The sequence below is a fragment of the Tyto alba genome, unplaced genomic scaffold, assembly GCF_018691265.1.
Source record: "Tyto alba isolate M040663 unplaced genomic scaffold, T.alba_DEE_v4.0 Super-Scaffold_38, whole genome shotgun sequence".
Taxonomy (NCBI): Eukaryota; Metazoa; Chordata; class Aves; order Strigiformes; family Tytonidae; genus Tyto; species Tyto alba.
In genome coordinates, this window is record NW_024881313.1 from 17,124,719 (window position 1) to 17,151,241 (window position 26,523).

The 26,523-nt window shown below is 36.8% G+C and overlaps 2 protein-coding genes across 5 annotated transcripts in view; one reads left to right on the forward strand and one right to left on the reverse strand.

The window, feature by feature from the left end:
- Positions 1 to 2,655: 2,655 nt before the first annotated feature.
- Positions 2,656 to 4,416, forward strand: FAM237B (family with sequence similarity 237 member B). Its single transcript, XM_032991679.2, has 2 exons — positions 2,656 to 3,123; positions 3,822 to 4,416. The coding sequence occupies exons 1-2, from the start codon at positions 2,742 to 2,744 to the stop codon at positions 3,845 to 3,847; spliced, it is 408 nt and encodes a 135-aa protein (XP_032847570.2). The 5' UTR covers positions 2,656 to 2,741; the 3' UTR covers positions 3,848 to 4,416.
- A 1,886-nt stretch (positions 4,417 to 6,302) lies between these two features.
- Positions 6,303 to 26,523, reverse strand: part of CFAP69 (cilia and flagella associated protein 69) — a 30,347-nt gene continuing 10,126 nt past the window's right edge. For 3 of the 4 annotated variants that reach the window (XM_042801909.1, XM_042801907.1, XM_042801906.1), the window contains 15 exons: positions 25,940 to 26,063; positions 23,336 to 23,384; positions 23,129 to 23,250; positions 22,426 to 22,642; positions 21,519 to 21,683; positions 20,205 to 20,323; positions 19,655 to 19,773; positions 18,527 to 18,608; positions 17,351 to 17,543; positions 16,593 to 16,730; positions 14,241 to 14,317; positions 13,050 to 13,244; positions 12,022 to 12,108; positions 10,275 to 10,379; positions 6,303 to 8,206 (listed from right to left, as the gene is read on the reverse strand). In XM_042801909.1, coding sequence (XP_042657843.1) covers positions 8,045 to 8,206; positions 10,275 to 10,379; positions 12,022 to 12,108; positions 13,050 to 13,244; positions 14,241 to 14,317; positions 16,593 to 16,730; positions 17,351 to 17,543; positions 18,527 to 18,608; positions 19,655 to 19,773; positions 20,205 to 20,323; positions 21,519 to 21,683; positions 22,426 to 22,642; positions 23,129 to 23,250; positions 23,336 to 23,384; positions 25,940 to 26,063 — 1,954 coding nt within the window. In that variant the 3' untranslated portion in view covers positions 6,303 to 8,044. The remainder of the gene's footprint in view (positions 8,207 to 10,274; positions 10,380 to 12,021; positions 12,109 to 13,049; positions 13,245 to 14,240; positions 14,318 to 16,592; positions 16,731 to 17,350; positions 17,544 to 18,526; positions 18,609 to 19,654; positions 19,774 to 20,204; positions 20,324 to 21,518; positions 21,684 to 22,425; positions 22,643 to 23,128; positions 23,251 to 23,335; positions 23,385 to 25,939; positions 26,064 to 26,523) is intronic. The other variant, XM_042801908.1, reaches the window with a different exon arrangement.

Here is a 26,523-nt window from a genome sequence, read left to right on the forward strand (position 1 = left end):
GAAGAGTGTTTAACCTCTGGCACAGCTGGGCTGCTGCTGGCTGGAAGATGTGGGACATGAACACCGGTGCACAGCAGCCGGCACTGGCCCCAGCTTCCTGAGAGGATGTTGTCAAGTACAAATAAAATGGCACTGAAATCCTCTCTGGCAACCAAGTTATGGGAGATTTAAAAACCCTGGGTAACGTCGATCTCAAGTCACGGAGTTTCTTCAAAAAAGGAACTGGAATAGCGGATGCACACTGTGCCTGCAAATTCTGGTCTGTACGTCCATTTTCCATTATTTTGAAATGTTGTCTTTGGTGGGTGTATGTTCTGGTGGGCAGACAGGATTGCAGATGGAATCCTCTGTTTATAAAATGGGGAGAGCGTTCCTGTTACTGAATGGTGAAAGGATTTTCTATCCATTGTATTTTCCTCCCTCTGACAGACCTCTGCCTCTCCCCTTCCCGCACCAAACACACCCACCCATCCACCCAAAAGCAGTCTCTCCAGGTGGGTCCCCAGCCCAGGCTCGGCTGACACCCAGCGCTCGCTGCAGAAGGAGGTGGGGCTGCCACAGCTCCCTCCTGCCTTTCCCACTGACCTGAGTTCATGCTGCTGCTGCTGCTGCTTTGCCAGTGGCAGAGTCATCCCTGTGCAGTGTAATCCCGGCATCCACGGAGCATCCAGCAGCTGCCGGGCACCTGCAGCCCTCTCAGGAATTAATTTTTCTCCAAGTGGCTGACTACTCTTGTTTTAAGGCTACTGTTCTCCATCTCATCACAGAAACACTGTAAGTATAACTTTTACCGTGACTCTTTAGGTATTGCCTTTGTGAAACTCATCTGTCTTGTACTGAATAGTAGGAGTTACTAGCTCAAAGTCTCCATGGGGTTTGTTGTGGTCTCTGCTCCTGTTTGAGGTGTTTGAATGGATGCTTAGCATTTTAGTTTTTATCAGGATTAAAACATGAAATCAAATCAACTGAAAATGTTGGTGTCTTCCTGGCTGCCGTTTTCCTACTTTGCAGCTAAATTTTTAGTGTGTCCTTCCTCTAAATGCTGGTGCCTAGTGAAGTGGTAGTGAGAAGAGAAGCATTTCCATCCCAGCTTGTTTGCTGGAGCCAGTTTTCTAACAACTCAAGGAAGAGAAACTTTAATGCATATTCATAAGCTCTTGGGATGCTGAGGCAGGTAATCCTGCTGCCCACTGAAATGTAGCTAGCAAGTGAAGTTTTAGAAAGGAGTTAAGTTGGGGGGGATCTGTTGCCTCATTCCCTTGAGTCCCAAAGGAGGTGAGGTAAAGGAATACATGAGTTTAGGGACCTCAGATGGCTGCAGCAGTGTAATGGCACATTCAAACTAAAACCCATCCCAGAACCCTTAGGCCACAGCAGAAAGGTCTGTTTCAAACTGTCCTGTTTCCTGATGCAACTTGGTATGACTGTGAACTCCATGGTGTCACCTCAACTCTGTATTCTTATAGACTGTTCACTCAGATGTTGTATTATCTGTGGATTATCCTCTCTTTAATTGCATCATTAGATGAATGCAGAGAGGATGTCAGTGTGTAAACACTTCAAAGACATCATAGACTAACTTTTCATATTGCCAGTGCCCAAAGGTATTCCAAGTGCAAGAGCACACTTGCAATTCTGGCCAAGTGCCCAGTAAAATTTGCACATTGGCCCAAAACATTGCTGTATATCTGCACAAAACCTCACATAATTTTGTAATTGTATTTTATATTCTGAATTGGAAACTGTGGGAATGAGAATGGCACCAACAATTTGACATAGAATTGATTTAGGACACCAAAATAAGGGACACTGAGAGTCTTGACTGTCATCTTCTTCTTCAGACTTCTTCCTGTGTTCCCTTGTCTTTTGTTTGTTTTCCTCTTTATGTTTACTCTCCTCTTCCACTGCACTTTATCTTGATAGGAAGGACTGATAAAAAAATTTATCAGGTGTTTTAGTGAAGTTTTGTCTATATCTGCTTTGAGCAGATGGAATATGTATCATAGGGAAACTGCGGTCTTCTCAGAGGGAATCCATGTATAATAATGACTACATATTCTGTAGCATCTGAAGTTGTCATTATGCCTCCTGTACTATTGCTTTTTCCATCCCCAGTTGTCCAAATAGTTTCTGTGTTTTGCATATATGCTAGAAATAATTGTGCCAAAAGTTTGCTTAATCTTCTTACATAAGCCAGAAAGAAATTTGCCTTTGTCCGGTCTTGCAACAGCTCCTGAATGAGTTCATAACCTGCCTGTGCTCACTCAATAGAGGGTAACGGTCTGGTTTACTGTTCTTCATTACCACTGGAGTTGGACTGTTCCATGAAAGATTGACTATTTGTAGCTCTGTTACTTGTTTTCAGTCATTTAAAGTAGCATACCACAAATATTCTTTAAGCATTTGCTATTAATCTGATTTTATGGATGATCTAAGCACAGGAGTTTAAGGGAAGAAGTCTTGAGCTCAAGGAGCAGTTCTGACATAGGCTACGATCTCTTGAAACTTTATGCTTTAGGTCTTCGTGTTCTAAACAGTATTAATCATTTCTAAGTGCAAACCTAGCTCTGGCATTTGGGTTTATTGACTGGTATTTATTCCATGGTTTGAAAATAAATATTTTTCTGTATATATACATAAACGATCTTTTGGAGTATCCTTGAAAGTGATGTGAGAATGAACTACATAATGGCAGAATCACTGTGATTTTATACACTTTCTTTCAGGTATCCTCTTGGAGTATGGAATTTGTATGGAAACGAAGGTGGTATCTTCAGCTGGGCTGTATATTGGTACTGAATTTGGTTAGTGCCAATCTAGACTACCAAAAAGAAATTCCTGCAAGCCTGGGTCAGATTGACCACCAGTGCTGGGAGGTGTCGTCCCATGGGCTGGTGGAAATGAAGAAACTCAAGGTAGGAGATACAGTCATTGATCTCTGGGACTTCATGATGTTCCTAAAGGAATCCTCTAAGCCCAAGCACAATGAACTCTTCAACGATTTAGCCCAGAACTTCTGGGATATGTATGTAGACTGTGTGCTCTCAAGATCCCATGGAATGGGCAGAAGACAACTAGTATCTCCCAAATATTCTTCCACGTACTCACATAGAACTTTAGAAGGTAACTACATGGTGTTAGTCTTTTATGTACTAACATTAAACTGAACCAATGTTCCATCCTCGTCCTTGCTTGTTTAGACAACTCAATATAGTAATTTCCAGTTTTCTTTCTCTATGTCATAAGTATTTGCATCTTTCAATGGTAGCTACTTTCACAATACCTGAGTCAAAAGTAGTTAGGGTACTACATCTCCATATTTAACAAAGTGTAAAAAGTGATGGGTATGCATGTGGGAGCATGTGGAAATGGATGCTGCATTCTCTGTTTATCACTCTATGCATATAAATGACATTACAATACTAAAAGTTTCCTGGTATTTGGACTTCAGGCTCAACTTTGGGGAATCATCCCTCTGTGAGAAGGGAAGCTCAAATCCCTGATGGCTTGAACCCTGTTCTTCCTGTTAAAACTGTTGACACATAATGTGATCTCATGGTCCCTGTGAATCATCAAACAGTGACAAATTCTGGTCATCATGGTCTGGAATGAGTCTGAATTGAGATCATATAGGTGACTGGCTTTACATTTTATTAACCAATCCTAGATCTGCTGCTTTCCTTCCTCCTCAAGAATAGATGTTTTTGTGAGGTACATAGTCAGATGTTTTAGTTTCCAGACTGAACATGGAGATCATTTAATCCTAGTATTCCTAACCATATTGCTTGGAAAATAACCACCTTTCTTTCATAATCTTGCAGGGTCTGCTTTCACCAACCCATTTTAGGCCAAAAGGGGAAAAAACGAAGATACCTCAGCAAGGCAACATCAAAATGAAGGAGCACAAAAGCACAGCATATACTGTAGATGCTTAGACAAATTAATTGGCATGGTTCAACCTTTTCTTCTTTTTGTATAAAGTACTTAATCACTGCTAGACTGATATAAGTATGTGAGCTCCCACATTGTCACTTTTGCTTTTCTGTCTTGCAGTCTACCAACGTTGCCTTTTCCCCACTGCCTATGTGAATGCTTTTGTGTTTTGAGGCAACACCTTTGTTCTCTCAGTTGTATTTTTGTAGAGGCTCATCTTTTCCAATAATCCTCTTTTTTAGAAGTTAATTTTGATGGAAACTCAATATATTTTTATACATTAAGCAATGGAGAAAATGTCAACAAACATTTTATACAGCGTCTTGCACATACAATCAACTTCACTTTTAAGAATTGCAAAAAAGTGTGACATCAAGCTAAAGGGAAGGATTATGCTCATTGTAATGTCCTGTGCAGTCTAAACTTTGTATTTTATCACTGCTTAGTCTAGGCTATGTATTAATTAAAGTATTTTTCTATGCAGCAAGGTCTGAATAGTAGTCATTTTCTTGTCTATTAACATGTGATTTGTAAAACCACTACTGCATTACATTAAGAACAGTACTTTACACAAGACTGCTCTTGTGTATGCATTCATTCAGGTAAATAAGGTGATCCAGTCCATCCCTGTCATAGCAAGCAACATCACAGCTGAGAAGAGACTCATGCCTCAAGTGGTTTGAAGTAGTGAGAGTCTGGCTTGACTACTGCTCCCATTATAAGAAACCATTCAGCATGGATAAACTAATTCAGTGAGATTAACCATCTAGTTAATCCACTTCTCCTGAGCGCAGAAGGCCTGAGAACAAATGGGACTACTCGGAGATGCTGACTGTTCTCTTGCTTTATTCCTTGGGCAATGCAGCTTGACACAACACCCTGTTGTGTCCTAGCCTTTTATGAGATCCCAACTGGGTTTAATTATTGGAAGAAACAGCACTTAAACTGTAACAGCATATAAAACTTCAGAAGTAACAAGAAATCCATCCCACATAATGCCTAATTCATATATAGTTTGTAAACTATCCAGCAATTCCAACAGATTGGTAAATGTTCATTTAGGTAAACACACTATTGAACTGCATCTTGTAAAATATGTCTCCTACAGTATTTTGGAGAGGGTACAAAAGTAGTGACAAATTTATCTTACCCATGAATATCACTGTAAGTTCCTGATGCAAAAAATATTTTAAATACACCTTTTATTTTGAGCAAATAGAGGGAGTCATGATACACCTAAACCCAGCAGTTTCAGGAATTGGTACATTATGATGAGCAGCTATTTGAGAGCCATCAGCTAATCTGTTTCAGCAATATCCAGTTTATTAAAATGTGTACTATACTGCATTTGCAATAAATACCCTTGTTCACACCTACAAATAATTTAATTCATCACCTACAGAAATGTAAAACTGTAACAACACTTTAAAGGTAGTGTTTCCTACATTAGTGATCTTTTAACTGAATGCCAGAGCAAGGTATCCTATGCAGTTTTAAAAGCTTTATCCTCCCTCAGACTGCAAGTCTTTGTTTTCATTAGTTTTCTATAGGAGACCAAGGTGCTTAGCATCTACCATAATTGGCTTCAGAACGTCTGAACAATCCATTGCTATGGTCACCATGCAGTGTTTGCCAAAGGGGCAGGTGATAGTTAACGACAGGAATGCAGCACCATAAGCAGCAGCAAAACAAATTCCAGGTGGACATACCTGTTTTGCCTACGACAGAGCCATGGAAAGCCAGCTGGCTCCTCCTGGCATGTCTACAAGAGAGATTAACAGTGACTGGCTGGGATGGTCTTTCCCTCCACAAGCACTCAGCACTCCCTCTCTTTCTACCCCTGGTTTACAGCAGGAACAGCAAGCCCAGTTTTCTTGGGTTCCCCCCCTCCCCTCCGACAGCCACATGCTGGCTGGCAAAATCAAATGCTGCCTATGCTACTGTGAAGCCTTGTGTTAGTGTTCATTTATGAAGTATAAATATAAGCATTTTGGGAAATTCTGTCCCTTTCCTTCTCCAGTCTTTATTACAATTAACAAGAGCATTTCCAGCTACTTGCTTGCAACATCAGGGTGTCTGTAGCAGAAGCCCAATGCAGTTGGGGGAGGAATGCTGCGGGACTCAATTTGTGCCTGATTTAACATGTTTACATAAGCATAAATATAAACTGGTTTCCAGTCAAAAGTTCTTTTATATCCATACTTTGGCTACACTGTAATGGTGTAGCTTTTGCTCAGAAATTGGAAGGACTTACGTGAGTCTTTGTTTTTTCGGAAAAAAATGGGCTGGTGCCTTGCTGCCAGTAGTAATGAGTCACCCACACATTCACATATATGCAAGCATGAGAAAAACCTATAAATGTCACAGTCTTTGCTCTCCTAGTCAAATATTTATTGTTTGGTCTTAACTGTGAAAAGACAATGGAGCATACTTTTTGTGGCCCCAGTGTGTAGATGTATTTTCACATTCCCTAAAACAGTAATAAAGCCACATAGCTGCTGAAGAGCTGTCAGAGAAATATAAACATAAACAAATGAGCAAGGCTTTACCTGACACAGAGGACTTTAGTTAGATAATCTCTATATAACTTAGTTTACCTTTTATGCAGGCAGGCAAGAAATACACATACAGTCTTGTTTAATAAAACATACTTAAACTTTATGCAGATAATTTGGGGAAAAAAATATCAGAAATAAACCAGATTATACTTAAAAATTATTTTTATAGTTAGCAAAGGACCAACATAAAAATTAAATCACCATAGCCCGATTTAATTTCTCTAGCTTTAAGTACTAGATGACTGTCTTAATCTACAATGTAATGTTTAACAGACCTGCCCATAAGAAGATGCTTCTGATCTTTGGAAACTACACATGTGGACATTTATTTAAAGTTTAAGTACCATTTCAGATGGCTGTTTTATTTCATAATTTTCTTAAGGTTCTTCTTTTTATAGAATTTAAGTAGACAATTTTGAAACAAAAATCTCTGCCTTTATTTTTAATGCCAGCACTGCTATGTCTTGTTACAGGGACAAACAGACTTTTAATAAATGCTTATACACACCCCTGCCCCCCATCCCTCTTTCAGGAAGTAAAAAAGGGAATTGGAAACTAACTTCTACCTGATTAGTTCACATTTTTTTCCATTTTCAAGTTGGCATTTAAAAAAGTGAAAGCTTGTACTTTTCTCAAAACATTGCTTACAGGCAAAAATGACAGACTACATGCCAAAGCTTGTATGTGACAGAACCCCTTGCAATGTCACAGCAGTTTATGCCATAGTGCTGGATAGCGACTAGTTTTTAAAATGAAGTAACACCCTCAGGGAATCTTGCTATATTGTAATATAACAAATTCTGGCTTTGCCCAAGTTAGGAAAGGAGACAACAGCTTAGAAACTGAGTCATCTACAAAAAGGTCTGCTGCTTACAGGTTTGTGTTGGTATTCTAGAGGTGCCAGGGTAGAAGAGGATGAGTTCTTGTTGGAGACAATATGGGCAACACCACAAGAAATAATTCGAATAGTAAGATCAGTTAAAGAGCTGTGAAAACCCCATTTGGAGCAGGGCATTTCAGTGTGTGTCTCCAACAGGCTCAGAGCAACAGTTGGCACAGACAAGCTTCTTAGAAAGTCTTCAGATGAAAACTGAGAGAACAGAAGTCAGAAGTCCTGAAGGTAAAGGCGGCAATTCAAAAAACAAAATGGACTTGGGACAAAAAACACATGGGTACAGTATCCAGGAAAATGAAGAACTGAATATGTTTATGCAAGGGTTCATCACCTTGCTCGATGAAAGAGATACCTAAACTGCAATGTGTGGAATGTGTCAACAAGAGATGGAAATCTAAATAGTGAACCTACTGATAGTGGATCAGAGTAACCTGACACTAGCACACAAAATTATTAGACTCAACATACCTTTGTACCATGCTGTATGGGGTACTTTACAAATAAATCATTCCCATGGTTATATTAGTTAAGACAAAATATAATTTTACTCTCAAGATGTTCTATGCAATTCATCAAAGCATTATAAACGGATTTTATCTTGTATCTAAAATATGCATACAGTTAACTAAATTATTAAAAGCACTGTTCAGAATGCTATCTATTCTACAGGTACCAAATCTTTCTTGACTGAGTCCAACATTTTAACTCTTCTGATCTTTTTTAAGGCTCCTTCACAAACAGAGGGGTCTGTAACAGCCAGTGGCCCTCCAATTAATTGAGGAGGTGTACTTTCGACAGTTACTAAGCGACCAGATCCAATCTGAAAAACATAATAAATACATTGCTTGACATTCATGTTAGCATTTAAAATGAGTTGAGAGTTAAATCATGAACTGTCTTTCAAAAGTATTATTCAGCTGGTGGAGATACATGCTGAGATTTCAGACATCCACTCAAAATACCCTTTATACTAAATTCACAAATTGTTCCCATCAATACAAAGGAGAAGACAGAGTGTTTTTTCAGCAGGTACCTTTATCTACTCTGCTTTTGTGCCTTCATGTCTGATCTTATGAATAGAGGAAAAGAAAATCAAGCCTTTATTACAAAATAAGTTTGTTGTGCAATATTATTTGGATTTGTGTATAATACCAGCCACAGTTTTTGTCCTCAGAATTTCACTGTACATTAATACTTCAATGAAAAAAGAGGGAACAGATCCTGTTTCTCTCAGGATGCAATTCCCTATAACTACTGCTGCAGGGAAACCCCAAGACTGAAAGAGACATACACTTTCCAGTCTCATTACTACTCTTCATACTGAACAGGTTCAGGTCTTTGAGTAAACATCCCCGAGTGTCACCTCTGTCTTCTAACCATGACCTACTAAAATAAACAATGCAACTCTTTGAGTGCATGTGGCTCACATGTTTGATTACTTGACCTTGACTGGTTTGCAGCTACCATCTTAGCTTAATTTTCATCTCTCCCTACCAAGGACGTTTGGCAGAGAGGAGGAAGAAGATTGTTCCATGAAAACAATTTCCAGCTATACCTGTAATTTGTAATTCTTCTAAGCAATGTATCCAATGAATTTTATCTGATGTTGCTGATTTGTTTGTTTTCTTAATACACTTATTCTGCAAAATGGACTAATCTTTTCCTTGTTTTTGTCTACAGTTATTGAAATGTTGATTATAGAATCATAAAGATATTTTCTTGTTAAATCCTCTCCCTCCAAAGAAATGAATAATCTTGGTTTGAGATCCAAGTCTTTAAAATAAAATCTAACAATGTATTTCTCTCTAGTAACTATTTCCAGAATACTCTTATCTATACCTAAATTTTTCACAAACTTTCTGCAAAATATTGCAGTCTCACTGATAATGCACATAACTAAATCATTTTTCCAGCCCACTTCATCTTGAATCCACAGATATGTCCCTCCATATCCTTCAGAAGTTTAGGGCAAGATAACTTGATAAAAAACCTAGTCCAGCACTCTGAGATGATCCCCTTGCTTCCTATTAAGTTCCTCTGTTCTTCATCACATCAAACATGAACTGCCTCTTTTCTGTTTCAAGATGCAGCCACCTTAGTTGTCATTACTCATTCATGGCAGAGAGACCATGATAACAGAATCTCTTGCCTTTGTACAAGTTTAAAAACAGCACCCCATGTTTTTTCTTCCTTGTTTCTCCTTACATGTAAGAGTAATTTATAAGCAAGCAAGAAGTTGTCCCTCCCTCTAAAATCCTCTTTTAGCTGTGATGCTTACACAGAAGTCACCCAGCTAGCTCAAAAAGAAGCTACTGACTAGAATGGAGATTCTCCCACGTACTACCCTGGCTTGTCAAAACTCAGCATCTAAATATGCTGCTATGCCTGAGTAAGATCTTAACAATAGCTTTTATTTTCTCACACTTCAATTAACTGATAGAAATGAGAAATTCTATAGATGGAACAAGTGGCTTATCTGCAGACAGTCAGGAACACTTTTACTGACAAAAGACATCTCTACTAATGTATTAGAGATTGCACAGATTTACCCAACGATAAATAAAGGAGGTTTCGACATCAGCAAGGTTTTCAAAAGGCTGTCCCACAAGAGGTACATGTCAAGTAGCTTAGGGACCATCTTGCCCACACTTTTTATGAGTAATTTGCAGATTTGAATCTCAGTCCGACCAACTACCTGTTGTCTGAGAGTATGTCAGAAAGGGAAGTGGTGCTTTGCAGGAGATACAGGTTCTTTTTTACATACTTGGAGCTTGTCAACATAAACATTATTACGGAAAGAGTAAGCAGCAGCACATATACAGCCAGAATAAACCCCAAACCACTTACACATTAATGAAAATAAAACAGTGTCATTGGGGTTTACTTACTGTTGTACTGAGGCCTTTGATATCAGTACAATGGACTGGTCCATTTTGAGTCTTTGATTTAGATCTGGAAGCCTCAATTGATTTTTCTTGAAGCCTTTTGGCTTTCTAAAGATAGTTAGAAAAAAGGCAAAATTGTTTTATTCAGAATTAATTGTGTTGTTTGCACTTGTTAGAAAATATACAAACAAAATGACAAAATAAATGAGGTTATAATTCTATTGACATTTAATTGTAAGTATCCTCCCTCTGGTTTATGAATCTCTCTCAGGGACCTGAAAATAGAATAAATGGACATGGCTTCACAAGGGTAAGAAGGGAATAATCACTTGCTATGACTTGTGGGCTATATTCTAATGTCATATCTGCTGTTAGCCTTCATCACCACAAGAGCACACTGTTGCCTCATGTTCAGCTTGTCACCCTATACATAGTACACATCTACATAGCCAGTTGGTCCACAGGCTGTACTGATGCATGGCAACCTTAATACATCCCAGGTGCATGACTTCACACTTTCTTTTTCTGAATTTCAAGAGCTTTTGGTCAGCCCATCCCTTCAGCTTGTCAAGGTCCTTCTGAATAGCAACCCTACCTCCCAGCATATGGATTTTTTCCTCATACTAATCCAATATCCAAGTCACTAATGAAAATGTTAAATAGAATCAATCCTATAATTTACTACGAGGAGTATCACTCAAAGCTGACTGCTAGTTAAACTTTCATCACTGACCACTGTCCTTTGAGTCCATCTGTCCAGCCAGATTTTCACCCAAATTGTAGTCCACCTGTATGTAGTCCAGTCCATACCTCCCCATTTTGGCTACAAGGAGGCTACACAAGACTCTGCTGAAACCCTTGCTAAAGCCAAGGCAAATAACATCCATCTTCCTCCTTTCCTGGAGCAAATAATTCTATCACAAAAGGCAACCATATTGGCAAAGCATGATTTGTCCTTGGTAAAATTCATGACTGCCATTACCAATCACCTTCTTGTCCCTCATGTGGCTAAAACAGCTTCCCAGACACTCAGGTAAAACTAACCAGCCTGTAGTTCTCCAGTCCTTTTTCTGGCCCTTTTTCATTTCTATTTCTAGCACAGATCTTTACCACAGGCCAGGGAGGGGCTTGTACTTGAAGAAAATTGTTCTCTTTTGCCTCTCCTTTGGGAAATGAAGAAAAATGAAATTCAGCTGCCAATGTATTTCTTTTAAGTCTGATTTCAGTCATTCTCCAACTTAAGTCTGATCGCCTAACTAGAACTCTATTATTTTTTATATTCTTTTGGAAGAGTGCAAATACTGTTCAAAGAAATTCATTATAAAATATTTCCCATCTTGAAAGATGTTTGCTGTACTAAAAATAGGGAATGAAGTATTAGAAAAAATAAAAAAAAATAAGAATGACCAGACTTTTAGTTTGAACAATTTCAGATCAAATATACATACATACATACATACACAAATATATATATATATACACACACACATACATCCCCACCCCCAACTGCAAGTGCATAAACAGTGTTGATCCCCAATTTGTGACTAACCAGAAAAGCAGAAGAATCAAAGATTACATAGCACTGCCAATACACCTTATGGTTCATTCTTCTATGTCTGTGTGAATATAAAATTTACTACAATTTCTACTTGAATATCCTCATAATTCATTAAGAAATATGTTTGGAACTTCACAATTATTATAAATACCCTGTGAAAGTAAATTTTGCTCCATCACTCAGATTTCTTACTTTCAATGCCTCATAGTTTGACGTCCGAGCCAAGAAATTTTCCCAAGATTTATTTACTATTTCTCTCTGCTTATGGATAGCTTTGATCTGTAATAAAAATGAGATTTTCAAGATGCAACACAATGATCTTCTCATGAGCTTTTCTGAATTCTTTGCTTGTGCTGTTCGAATAGTATGTTCACCTATGCCCCTTTGGCTATCTTAGCTCATCCCTCTCACCTGAGATTGGATGATAATGTTGTAGTAATATACTTGTCCTTTAAAAACTTTACTTATGCACTGACTTTAAAAAAAAAAACGCTTACCTTCTCTATGCAAACTAATTTTCCCAGCTCTTTCAGGAATACTTTCTGTATATTCTCTCAAATGCTAAGTAACAGAGATGGAATCAGTTCTGGTGACAAAAGTGCAGGCGTCATAATGCATGACAATCCCTCAAAAACAGTAGCATGAGGAACTGATCGGACTGATCTTACTTCTCAGAAAGCAGGACAGGATGAGGCAGTAGATGAGCAAAAATGCCAAATGCTTGCCTTATAGCCAAAGCTGAAAAATTTCTATACTGGCTCACTCTCAGCAAGCTGGGAATCACAAAGTCCTACTCTCTGAAGTAATGAAGCTCTGTGAAGATTCAGCCATAGGAGTTTATAACAGAGGCTTACGCTTCATTTTAAGAAGCAGATGTAGTTGTAATAGGTACTTTAAATTGTTATCTGCTACAAATGAACACAGGTGCAATTCTATGGTAACATAATGTTAATTTCTCATTACACCATTGCTGATGCATCACTGATGATACTGCTTCATTTTTTCATGTTACTCCTCTAAACACTGGCAAAATTATACAAAATTGAGAGAACTGAGGTTAACCTCATTTAAAGTTAAAATTTTACTGCTGAGACAGATTAAAATATCCTCAATCGGTGTACACATGTAAGATTCTCAACATTATATAATAAGAAAATCTTCATATAAATTGACAAAAAAGCTTACATGGGCTTTACTTGTTTAAATACTCCTTGTCTTACTTTTGTGTATGTTTTTTCCTCCTCTTGGATTGCTTGGTGGCGTTGACTTTCAAGTACTTCAGTCTGCAGAGTTGCAACTGTTCTTCCAGTATCTTCTGATACCTCTGAAATAAATTTCAGGGCTTCCTTGTCTGACGTAATAGGCCTGAATTCTTCTTTTAGTTCTGCACACAGTTCACTCCAAACTTCTCCAACCTGTGCGTGAAAAATTTATCTCTTTTTTCAGTTCCAATTATTCAAAATATAACACAGCAACCATCTCTCTTCTTATTGTTGTTTCATTTCCCAGAGATTTTATGCAAGGTTAGACTTCAGTAATGATACGCCAAATCCATTCATGATAATCCTCCCTAAGCCTTCCCAAGCCCAAACTTGACTTCAACAGAGGAATAACAGGAATGCTGATAACTACATATACTCAGAAGAAATACAGATAGCTACAAGATACCAAATTACAAGAGCGAAGTGTTGTGTCCTAGTGGCTGCTTCTTAAAGTCTCAAACTGTGCACATTACCAGAGCAAACTGCAACATGAGACGTAAATGGAAGCTGGAATTACCAACTAAAGATCAGGTCTTGCTAGTTCCTGAACACTTCAAGCTCTCACAGACTTTGTTCCTAAGCAGAAAACTGGCATAAATTGAAGCACATTTTGAGCAGGATGGCTCCCACAAAGCTTGTTATCCTACTCTTGTTTCCTACAGGCACATCATTCTTAACTTTTGACAGTATGGATGGATACTACATGTGGGGACAAAGATGGGAAGGCACAGAAGAACATGTATTTAATGTCATTTTTAATAGCAAACGACCTCCCCAACTGACCTTACTGCACAGAGAGGCAGGCCTACTCTCCATCCATTCCCCAATTTCTTACTCCTATCCTGGCACATTCCTGTCTATAGAGCTGGCAAACAGTTAAAACTATTTTTTTCTGTGTTATTTTTAACTAGCATTAATTTCTAGTCTTATTTTCTATGCAGTCACAAAATTTGTAGCAGTAGAAAGGAAAAATCTGGGGAGTGCTGCACTGATGTCAGTGGGATTGTTTCTTTTGATGGTAAATACTGGCTTACACTTCTCTGTGAAACTACAGGTGACTTTTGTAGTGTTGTTTGTTGTATCCTGAGATATACTTGCTATTTTTGCAAATGCAGATACAGTAGTAGTATTTTCTTCCACAATACTCACTTTAAAGTCGATATAACGCCGTATGATAGCAAGAGTGACAAAATCATTAGCAGATAAGCCATGTAAATTTTCAAAACCTAGAAGAATAGTAATCATGTCAGTATTAACAGCATGATGAATTTATCTTAAAATACAACATTCTAAAAAAAGACATCATCTTATTCGCCATATAATCACATGCAAAATCTTCATCCCATATATACCAGTCAGTCCCTCTTCTAATCCTGAGCGGCCTGAGTGATAAAAACCCCATGTTTTCTCCATAATAAATTCACTCTATACTAACTCTTTACTTATAAGTGGCTCCAGCAACCTTCCAATCACTTAGAAAGCCAGCTAGTACTGCATTTGCTACACTTTTGTGGTAAATGTTTGATCTTCTGTTAAAGCAGACAAACATTTGAGTCTACTGGTGAGTTTCTAGAGAAGCAATTCAGCACAAATGGAATTTGCTTTAGCTGTGAAGTAGCCAATAGAAGAATCGTATTACAGGGTGTCCAGTACTTTGTTTCAAAGCTGTGTAATGAGGGGGCCCTCCATCTCACAGACCTGAGCCTTGAGCATAATGCCTTGAGCATCATGACTCCATCTTTTAAAAAATATGTTTGCAATATCTTTGAAGGAATAAGGTAGAGAAGTATGGTTGCTGAGACTATGCCTCATTTTCTGCACGCTGAATGTTAATTATACTCAATTTTTAAAAAATAAATTTATAGAGTCTATCAAATCTCATTCTAGACTTCACCATACCATCTGTGTGGTAACTGTGAATGTATCATCTATCTATTAGAGTTACATTACATAATGTTTTGAAGTTAAGAAATACCATAAATAAAGACCAATTAACACTAGTTTTCTAGATCACCATGTTACAGGCTGTTACGGAGCATGACTACAGTAAGAGGAAGATGCTGTGAAAAGGCTATAAAAATCTTTCAATTTTTTTATTATCCACTTTCATGTAATTTCAGTATTTCACAGGAGACACTACAGTGTATATAAGTAACATAAGAGGTATGTGTGAATATAGGAGAAAGATGGAACAAAACCTCATGCCTTTTGGCTTTAATAAAGAATTTAGCTGTAATCTGATATGTAACATAAAAATTAGTAAAGACTTGGGTTACAACAGAGGAAGAACTAGCTATAGCTTATTAGAGAAACTAAGGATGTTTTCAAAGTTGGTTCTCTAGATTACCCAGGGAACTGGCTGAAGCAATCTCAGATCTCCAACCTGTGGAGGATGAACATGAAAAAGCAAACATAATGCCTGTTTTTAAAAGGGGAAAAGTACAAGCCAGAGAATATTGGTTCAGTTCAGTTCCTGAAAAAAGACTGAGACAAATAATTAAGCAAATAATGTTTATGCAGCTAAATGGTAGCAGTGAAAACGTTTATATCCAACTTGAATTAGTAAAAACAAAGGCCTAGCTTTTGTCTACAGCCTCATAAGAAATCTTATGGATGTAGAGAGCTTATAATTCAAGAGTTTATCTTGACTTCAGTTTAAGTTTTTAGACAGGGATGTAATGAGTATTCATATTCAGTATGCAAACAACATAGAATTAGGAAAGACTGCAGCATTTTGAAGGAAAAGATTAGAATGCAAATTAATCTTGCCAATCTGAAAAATTATCTAAACTCACAGAATTTAATTCAATAAGGATAAATAAAAAAATTATAAATGTAAGAATAGTCATCTGTACAAATCCAGGACGGTAGATGACTGTGCAAGATCCTAAGTCAAATGAGCAAAAAATATCACGCCACTATGAATACAGCAATTGTTATATTCATGTCAGAATATTTATTTACAAGATGAGTAGAGCAATGTAGCTCTATTTGGCTGTGAGGCTTCAGCTGGAGTACTGTGTTCAGTTTTGGGACACTATAGATCAAGACGAATGTGAACCAATGAGAAAGACTTAAGAAAAATCAATGAGAATAATTAGAGGCTATGCTTGAAAATGCGATTGTCGAGTAACATCTGCAGAAAGTAGTACTTCTTAATCTAAGGAAATAAAATTAAATGTGAAAGTGTTAAAACATGTGAATGAGATATTGTGTGTGGGAAAGCAAATTACAGAAAATTTCAAGCAAATCTTAGGTTTAATTCTAGGAAAATTCTTCCTAGAGGTAGGAACAGCAAAGGACTGGGAAAGTCTTGAAATCCCCATCAATAAGGACTTTTAAGAACAGGATGAGCAAGCATCTATTAATAACAGAGTGTTGATGATACATCTCAAAGTTTCCTTTGACCTCTTTTTTTTAGTAGTGACTTTATTGATTGCCAGTGAACAAGTTCAGTTTAATGACAAATATGACACTGACAAGGCAATTCACTTGTCTTACCTAGCTTGCACAATAATGAATAAAGTTTTGCCCGTATGTTTTCTGAAACTTCCATGATGGCAAAGCTGGGACAGCTGGCAGGCAGGGGGATGACCTCTTGCTGCTTCTGGAAGCTGCTAGCAATAGGTCTCTTCGTGTCTAATAATTTCAAAACACAAAACCAGAGTAGAAGAATGAGGAGGTAGTATGTTCCCAAAGCTACTAAACTTAGAGGAAATTCTATGTAATGAAGTAGGAGGACTTTTAGCAGGCAGCTATGGACACACTCTTTTATGTGACACCTCCTCCAAAGGAATACAGTTCCATCTTCCTTTCTGGACACTGTGTAAATCATTTTGATAGTTTGGTCAGGAATTTAAACATAATTTGGGCCAGGAAATATTAATTAGCATGCCTAAAGATTTGTGAAAACATAGCACTCTCCTTACTTATTTTTACAACATATAACAAAACATAATGCCTTCTGTGGAAGAAATTAAGTAGTTCAACTGTCCAGCATTAGAAAAGCTGTTCAGGATACTAGTCATGGTTCTGTTCATTACCTGGTTCACTCCCAGCTGATGTAGAAAATGCCATCTAGTGGCCAGACTCTAATGAAATAGATAGAAAGCATTTTGGGTTTGATAAGAATTACAGCATAAAGCTATAAATACTGTAATTTACTTTCTTCAGGATTCAGACATCAAAAGCAAATACTGTCTTTTTTTTTAACTTTATTAAGTGGAACTGCTCAGTTTCATATGCATCATAAAACTTACCAACAATTCTTCCATGCTGATCACGTTTGACTCCTAGGTCCAACTCCTCCTGCCTCCATAACTGTATTAGAAGGCTAGCTGCTGTCTGATCTTTCTCCCCTCGCCAGGTACTGATGTGCGAGGTGGTTTTAGGGTTGTCACAAAATTCAACCAAGATTCCAAGAATTATATTGCATAAGTTCTTTTGCTTTAACTTGGTGAAGGGAAAAGGAAAAAATGTTTTAATCTGTTCAAAAGACAGTGATGTCTACCTTAAAAAAACCCAGAAAAATCGTGTAATACATATTGAAGTAACTGCAAGCTTTTCATCACAACTATTTGCACAAAACTGGTGTATAAACTTGTAAATCTTTCAAGTTACTGGAATCCTGACATGCAAAGTTCCATAAATCAAGGAATATAAGGGAAATGAGTATAGGATCATGCAGGACGCATGTACCTGTGTGTAGAATTACACAATAGGTTTTGTATACATGCCTCCAGGCTCACATGCTGGAGACTATACTACTACCAAGATTTATTTCTGTAAGAAACAAACTCTGAAAGCAGTGGCTGAGCGGTACCCCACAGTGCCTGTTCTATTTTGTGGCCAGATCTTTCAGCAGCAGCTGAGTAGAGAAGGTCTGCAGCCTTGCCCTGCAGGGGCATCAGAGGCTGGCAGTACAACTGGCGAGAATGACGAGGGAGCGAACCAAGGAAGGTGCATGCTTATTTTGTGAGAGGTGAAATGCCTGTGCTAGCTCTGTGTCCAAGACCCAAGTAGTAGCTATAAGTACAAAATACAGGTACAAAGTAACTTTAAACATCCAAGCTTTTAAAGCCTCAAAGTGTACACTAACTCTGCTCTTACTGGCTTCAATATGAGGTAAGATCAGAGGTGCCATCCAAAACAAGAGCATAGTTTGAGTCTTCTTTTTAAAAATAGTATATTTTTGGTAAACTTAAAACTCCCTCTGTCAAATACTTATTTTTAAAAAAGATACATGGAAAACCTGTCCAATAATTTCTGAGCAGATATCCTGGTTTGTGATTACCTTCCTACCTCAGGGATTACAAACAATGGTCTTTTTGTTAGTATTGTAATAGTCTTACAAGATACTGTAACAAAAATAATGCAATTTTCCATGTTGTTTTACTACTCTCTCATTCTGTAGCAACAATAATAAAAATACCTACTGCCAACAAATCCAGAAGGAGAAAAATGCCCTGCTTTTCAAGAAAATAATCCTCTGCAAGGTAACATCCAATGACACAGGACCTTAAACAGAAATAATTCCACTGTGTAAAAATATTTTTATGCTTTAGAACATTCTACAAGCATCTAATTTATTCTACTGAATTGCGTAAATGTAAATGGTATGCAGTACACTTCTTACCTTCATGGAGTAGAAAAATCATGTTTCACATGCCTTTTCATTTACACTACATATACCCTACCTGACTGGTCTTTCTTCTCTTGCAGGTGGCACACCTTCCTCGTAGCAACCCAAGAAATTTGGCAGGTTCACAATGAATTGGTTTAGAATATGGATTTGAACTAAAACTAACTCAGTGAAAGAGGCTAAAATTCAGCTACGTGATATCCCTGATCTAGCTTATTGCAAGGCTGCATGAATATTTCTGCCAACAAGCAAGACTGGTTTATTGACAACAGTGTTTGCTTCTCCCAGCTTAAAAGGATCATAAAACCAGCATTCATGTTGCTATTGCTTCCTTATTTCCTCGCTTCCAGTCATCCACACAGAAACTGAAGGGACTTCCTGCATCAGTCTTTTATCCCAGATAAACATATAATTTGGCTTTCAACGTATTTATGAACCTCTGTCTTAAAGCAAATCAACTTTTTGTTATCCTCCTATGTATTGGCATTCTTTGATAGCAATCCTTATAATATTTTTAGCTCAATATAGCCAGTTTACAAATACTTCTGTTTGCACAGTTTTTAGCTAAAATTAGACAATTCTAGTCTTGTGTTTACTTTTCTGAAGTTATTTACAGACTCTAACCATACTCCTCTCTTAGAAAGTTTTAGCTAACAGCATGTCAGATCACTCTCTGTGGGGAGTTAGACTGCTGTGTAGGGAGTTAGGTTTTCATACTGAACCCCTATTTAGAAGAAAACACATGAAGAATATTCTGTTTATTTTGTATAATTTGTAATTAGTCAAATTGTATGAAGGATTTTTATATGTTTTAAATAGAAGAAAGGCCTATATGGGCAGAGAAAGGCCATAGTGTTGCAGACCTAATAAATACAAGACTTGACATTTTTTGGAGTTACTGCTGCTATAATACTTTACTAACCACAAGCAGTCGAGTGCAGTGAAGAAGAGACAAGTGTGGCCTAATCCACTATGTAAGTTCTTTGGATCCATCTGAATGAATGGCATAAGTATATCCACTCCTTCGTAGCTGAAGAGTTCCTGTTGAGATGTTAATTAAATTAGTATGTTTCTTAAATAATATTTACTAAATAGCTACATATAAGAAAATACAAAGGACATGGAAAAATTTAAATATTTAGCTTGTAATAAATTTGGCCCACTCGTTAGAGCAGGATACATTCCTTATGATATACATAAGAAAAAGAGATTTTCAGTTTTTCCAAACTGCTAATCTCATTTGTTAACACACTTTTATAAATTATCAATTAAATAGGTGAGACATTTCCTAATGGATTTCTGAGTGATTTTGCATTTTAACTGTCACTGTCACAGAAATCACTTCACCTCACTTGTTAGCGATGAACTACAGTTGACATCTGCTTTTGGATACAAAAAAAAGAGTATCCTTTAAATGAAAATACACCATGTCTTGATGTTTTGTGCATAGTATGAGGTAGAAAGATACATACCTTTCTGTGGAGATCATTTTCACAGAGAGCAGACAAAAGAAATAATAAATCAGTCTGGATTTCCAGTAAAATGGTATCTTCTCTCTCTTTAGATTTGTTTGATGCATACTTTAGGATGTCTATAAGGCAATATATTTTATACATGTGAATGTCCTATACACAAGTCAGAATGCTATTACAGCTGCTGAATTTTTAAAAAATCAAATTTACAGCAAGGGATTTTTAAAGGAATCTACTTACACTGTTCAGTTTTATATCCTGCGTTTTATAATAGCTTATGGAAGTGCAGCACCCTGATGCTATAGTTTCATGGACTTTAGTCTTGGTGACAGAGTTAACGATAGCAGCTTGCACTGACTTCTTCCTTGTTCAGTCTCTGTACTGCCCCTTGTATTGTGCCAGTGCAATAAATTCAGGGAACTGATCTGAATTAATGAACTCTCAGAAAAGGGCAATGAACTTACTGATTTCTCTACTGTAAAGCTTCACAAATATTAATACTGACAGTGGAAATGTGAGAGACATAAAATACCACCATGGCTGAGAAAATCAGCCTTGAAACTATGTGAAAGAGGACATTCAGACACAGAACTCCCCCAAAGTAAGAAAAGTTATTTGAATATGGTATGTAAGGTATAGTGTTAATTTTGCCTTCACTGTATGTTCCCACAGAGTTTTCACCGGAGTTCAACTTTCAACTGAGGATATAAAACCTTTTCTTTCTAGGCTTTCTATTAGAACAAACACTTTGAATTTTAAACCATCTTACATATTTTGTTTCTTCCAGTATGACTCTTTCAGAGTACTGGAAACTTTTTATTCTTGTAAGAAAATAACTTAAACCAGTAGGTATTGGAACTTAAACCCAAATGTAACAGTAGGCATGTGTTACCTAACAAGGAAATGCTCTAAAATTGCAGGAGCAGTGGTCAAGCAGTTTTATTCTGCTTTTACTCTTCATGATGGTATTCATATCAAAGTACATTGTTATTAATTTTCTTCTACTCTAAGGAGGAGTTGTGGAAAGTGACACTATAATAGACTTAGGTAGAACAAGACTCATGGCTGTAGTTCCTAGGGGCTACCACAATGAAAATAAGATGTAACAAATGCAGTATAATAAAGGGAGAAGGGGCAGCTTTCACTCTGAAATTAAACACCAGTTACATCTTGGATTAATTATTTGAGGTTTTTTAGTTTTTCAGAAGTCAAAGGAGTAACACATTAAAACCACAGCACACAAAAAAGCACGAACATTCTTAGTGTCCACAGAAAGATACTAATTAAAGTACAGCAGTACAAACTGTGTTTTACCAAGTAGCTGGCTAATTGCTCCCTGGTCACATAAATTACGGTTCACAGCATCATCACAAAGGGACACAACAGATCTCAGCACTCTCAGGCTATAGCGCATTTGTGCAAGTTTGTTGCCACGACCACCTGTTCCATGGAAACTGTTGCCTTGACCAAAGAAGGGATCTGTGGAGCAATCACAATTAATATTTTTTTTGACAGACAGTGTATGTTCAGAATAATGTGCTCAGAAAAAAAAAAAAAAAAGGCTTATTAGTATAAGCTAAGAACAAACAAACAAAAAAATCCCTTAATGTTAGAAAGGCTTGTTGTTTAAAGCCATCTAGTAATAAGTCTTTCTGTATAGATCAGCCTTTTGATCTCCACTAGACCCAAATGAAAAATTATTCCTAGAAAAACTTACCAATTTTATGATGAAAATTATCCATCCCCAGAAAACCAGTCCATGAAACTGGGTGAGGTTAGTTATCTTTTTTGCTTAGCCCATACTCCTAGCTGATGGCCACAAGCCACCTGTAGTCCGGAAGCTGTCTTACTGTGTACAATTCTAAACTTGAGCTACTGAGTCCTGCCTCACAGCACAAAGTACTGGTTGGATTTGTTGCCACAACAAGTGTAATCTGACTAGTTTAAAACATGGGCAGTAGAGATGTGTGGTCACGCACACAAGTGAAGGAATATCAATATAGTGGTACACAGGGAATGGGGCACCAGCTTATCCTTCAGTAGAAAAAAAATTATTATGGTCATCTTCTTGGAAAGATTAGTTTCCTAAGTGACCTACTGAAAAAGTACCATTGTGACTTAACAAGTTTTACATTCTTCCTTCCTGTTAAAGAAAGAAAGAAAGTCCAGTTGAGTTGTGTTTTGAGGTTACTGTGTATGAATACAATGAGTGTCTACTGACCTTGGCCTATACACCATTCGAGAAACACAAGGAGAAGAGTATTCGCTTGGCAGGACAGATATTTATCTACTAACAAGGGAGCCACTGAAGCTAAAATAGCAATTGCATGAAGCTGTAGTTCTTCATATTGGGCAGCAGACCAGTCATGAAATCTAGGCTTTTGATTTGGTTTTACATAATAAAGCAAAGCTGGCATCACATCGTTTTCACTGAGAAGCTGCAGAGTCAAGACAAAAAGAGAGAGACAGCTTACAGATTTCACATGCAAATAAGAAAAATTTAAAGCAATGAGTCAACTTTATCTGTCCTACACTAAGAAAATTATTTTTATTGAGAAAATATGTCATGAATACTACAAGTACAGACAAACTCTGTTCATATTCTGTAGCATTCCCACAGACTGTGGTTTGTTAAACTATTATGTTCTTCATGGGTATTTCAGAAATGCTTTGCAATCACTTGTCAGCAAATTTTCCTAACACGGCCTAGGTTTGTAACTTTTCTAAAATAAAAACTGTATGCTGCTTTCAAACAGCAGGACTTGGTCAGAAAATATGTATGAATTCTTGACTTGGAAAACAGCTGATTTCAGTCTACTGGACTATGCCAGATGGACAGCTAAATAACATTCCTGTGCTTCTTCTGACCTTTTGACTTTTTTTTTTTTTTTGCTTACTGTATCTTCTGTTCTGTTACAACTTACCTGTATAGCACGTGGGTCTTTAGATAAGACAGCTATTACATTAAATAGTATCTTCTTCAGCTCAAAGTCCTCATAAGAGTAGGTTAGTTTAAGACCTTTTACCAAGGGATTGGGAATTTTAACTATGAAGAGAATTGTAGATAAGTTACAAAAAAAATCATCATTAAAAATAAAAATCGTGTAATTTTGCAGTATGAAATTTCTTACCTTCAGTAAATGTTGCAAGTACTATTAACAGGTTTGTAAATCCACTTTCCTAATAGGCATTCAAAAAACACACATTAATTAAATTAAATTGCAGTGAAATTAAGACGTATGATTTAATTTTAGTTTTGCTTTTTTCTTCAGAACACAGAATTTAATTTATCCTATAGCAGAATAAACAGAATTTTATCAAAGAGATTAACCATTTGGACACTGTACAATACTAACTACCGTCCTAAGGGTACAAGTAGTTTAACTCATGTCTCATTCAGTGCAAGTCTGAACTTGTATGGGGAAGTCCCAAACAGATGTATTCACTACTATAATCTACCACACAAGAAAACTGTATTCTCAGTACTGTTAGAGTTGTGGTTTTTAAAATGCATGTACAAGTTTATACATCAGGGTCATCAGTACATACAATGTTGTGCCTTAAGTTGTGCATACCAATACACTTATATTCAAATTCTGTGCTTTTACAAGTAAGCACATGAAAACCGCATGAGTAACATGCAGTTACAAATACTACATATTAAAAATTCAGAAAATAAAATCATGTATTTCACAGCTCCTAGAGAGCTAACAGAAGGAGAGTTATATCTAATATAACTATTGATAGTACCAAGGCCAGGGGGTGTCTACGCAGCACAGCAGAGGCAGAAGAGCTTTGTTTCTGAGGTGATTAGAAGCCATAGTTACCAGGACATTGGTCTACTTGAGCAACAAAATACATTATCTTGGCCTCAGTACTCTGGCAAAGCCACCACAGAGCTTTCTACCAGATCCCAACAGGAGCAGAGCTCACAGAACACTACACGGACATCCACACAGAATCAAGCAGTTCTGCTGATTTTGCAGCAGCTTCTTAGATGCATCCCCAAAAAACTGAGCTGAGATTTGTTCGGACTATCTCGGGAAGTTAGCACACACCCAAATGATTTTAACAATCACAAAAATATTGCAAAAGTAATTTTAAAGAAAATATTGAAGGACACAACTATATTGCCTATTAGCTTTTGTCTCTGTGGTAGCTATATTCACTTTATATAGCCATTGCAAAGTGGTTAAACAAAAAATATTAGAAGTTATTAATGGTTTCTCCTTGCTGATTAATGTAGTACTAAATTCTGATGGAAACTAGTAAGCAATTACCAGACAGTTTTGTTCTAACACAGGGATAATAATAATTAATATCATTATAAGCTTTACTTTACATATATTTTCAACTTTACTTGTGGTGAGAGGCTGATTTTCCTTTTCAAAGGCCCACATTCCTGTGCTGATTTCTGAATTACAGTCTTGTTAAATACAAGAATGAGTTTTCTGAAGTTGCTTGGATAGCATATTAAGAAAAAAAAAGCATTCTTCTGAAAATTTATCTGGTATTAGCTACAAGGCAGGATTCAATGATAATATAAATGTTTTTGTCTACCTGATATTTCTACCTTATACATTATCTCCACAAGTGAAGTAAGTTAAAATCTCTAGGGAGGCTGAGAATACAGAATCTAAATTAAAACATACTAACTTTTTTCTTACATAGAAACATTTTTCTTCCTTGTAGTATAAGGAATTAAAATAATGTGTTCTAGTTATTTACCTTGTAGGAAAAAACTGCCCTGTTTCTACAGCCAGATAAACAATTTGAATGTTTTAGATCTCAAATACGTTGCTGCAATAGTATAACAGACATTTCATAACGGTTAGTGATAAAATAGAAAGTTTGAATGAAAAATGTGTAATCTTTATTACAGACTATAAAATCTATTTAGTAATATAGCCAACTGGGAAACTTCTACTCAAATTGAGAAATGAATTCCCTGAAACTAATCAATTCCTGAACAGCCAGTAGATCTACAGGGATTTGATTGCTTAATTATTCAGTATGTATGTCACGACTTCATTTAAAGTTCTAAATCTCAACTGTAAAACAGGAGAGTAAAAGAATATTGACATTTATAAAAAGTTAACTTCTCTGCAATTTCCTCATAAAAATTCTGGAATATTATAGAAGAATGAGTCATCTACTTTTTAGGCAAGTCATGATTGCATTCTGGACTAAATTTATGTCACCTAGTCTTAGAAAGAATTTATGTGCCTCTTATTAACTGGATCTAAGTAATCATTTTCTCAGCATCTTGTTTAGAGCTTCTGAGCTGATTTTTGGAGTACCCTTCTTGTTCCTGGTTATGAGGCACAGATACTTTGGTCGAATTTGGGAATATGAATACAGACTGTACTACTATATGTTCAAACAACAAATGAGATTTGGTGCAAAACTCATTGTAACAGAATGGCACATCTGAGAATCTGTACAAGAATACAGCAGTTAACATTAACTTTTGCACATGAACTGTTAAGTGCAATTTTCTAAGTATTAAAAAAGGTTGATGCTAGTACACCAGGCTAATGACCTACAGATCTGAAGTCTCCTTGAGGTAGAGGGAATTGCAGAAAGAAAAATGGTTCCTTGCTTAGCAAATCTAAGAAAGGGGAAAGCACTGGAGACAGAGTAGAACAAATATTAGAACCCTAATGGGGAAAAATACTAAGTATATAATAACAAAGGAGAAGTTACTAGTCTCTAGAATATAACTAAATACTTACAATCATAGGTGCTGCAGGGTTTTCAGCTACTAATGTAGCAATCACCAAGAGGTCATTCCGCAGTTGACGATCATAATGCCGGAAACCATGCATGAGAAGGTCTACAAATACTTCTTTCAAAGCACTTTAGAAGAAAGTGAAATGCATTTTACCTTTTCTTCTCATATTCTAATTTTAGATAGCTCTAGGTATAAGAATCCTCATTCAACATCATTCTTGTCAAAGCCTTAGGGTTTAACTGCAAGTAACTTAAAACTTTTTGAAATGGATTCTTATGTGTACCACTAGACATCCAGTTTAAGCATATACACAAGGTACATGTATTACAAATTGCACCTTCTGCTGTATGTGTTATAATTAATTAACAGAAAGACATAATATTTACTCAAGCAAGGAAATGGATGTTGTTGAATGATTATTGAGAAGAAATGCTCTAATCCTCACCAAGGGAGAACCTGTTATTTACTCCAGCAGATCTAGAACTAAGCTTTGTATACCATAGCACAGAATTTCCTACTGATTTTACAACATAAGGATTTCAACAGTGCAGTAAAATTGGCCTACCGAGACTAATATTTGAGCCT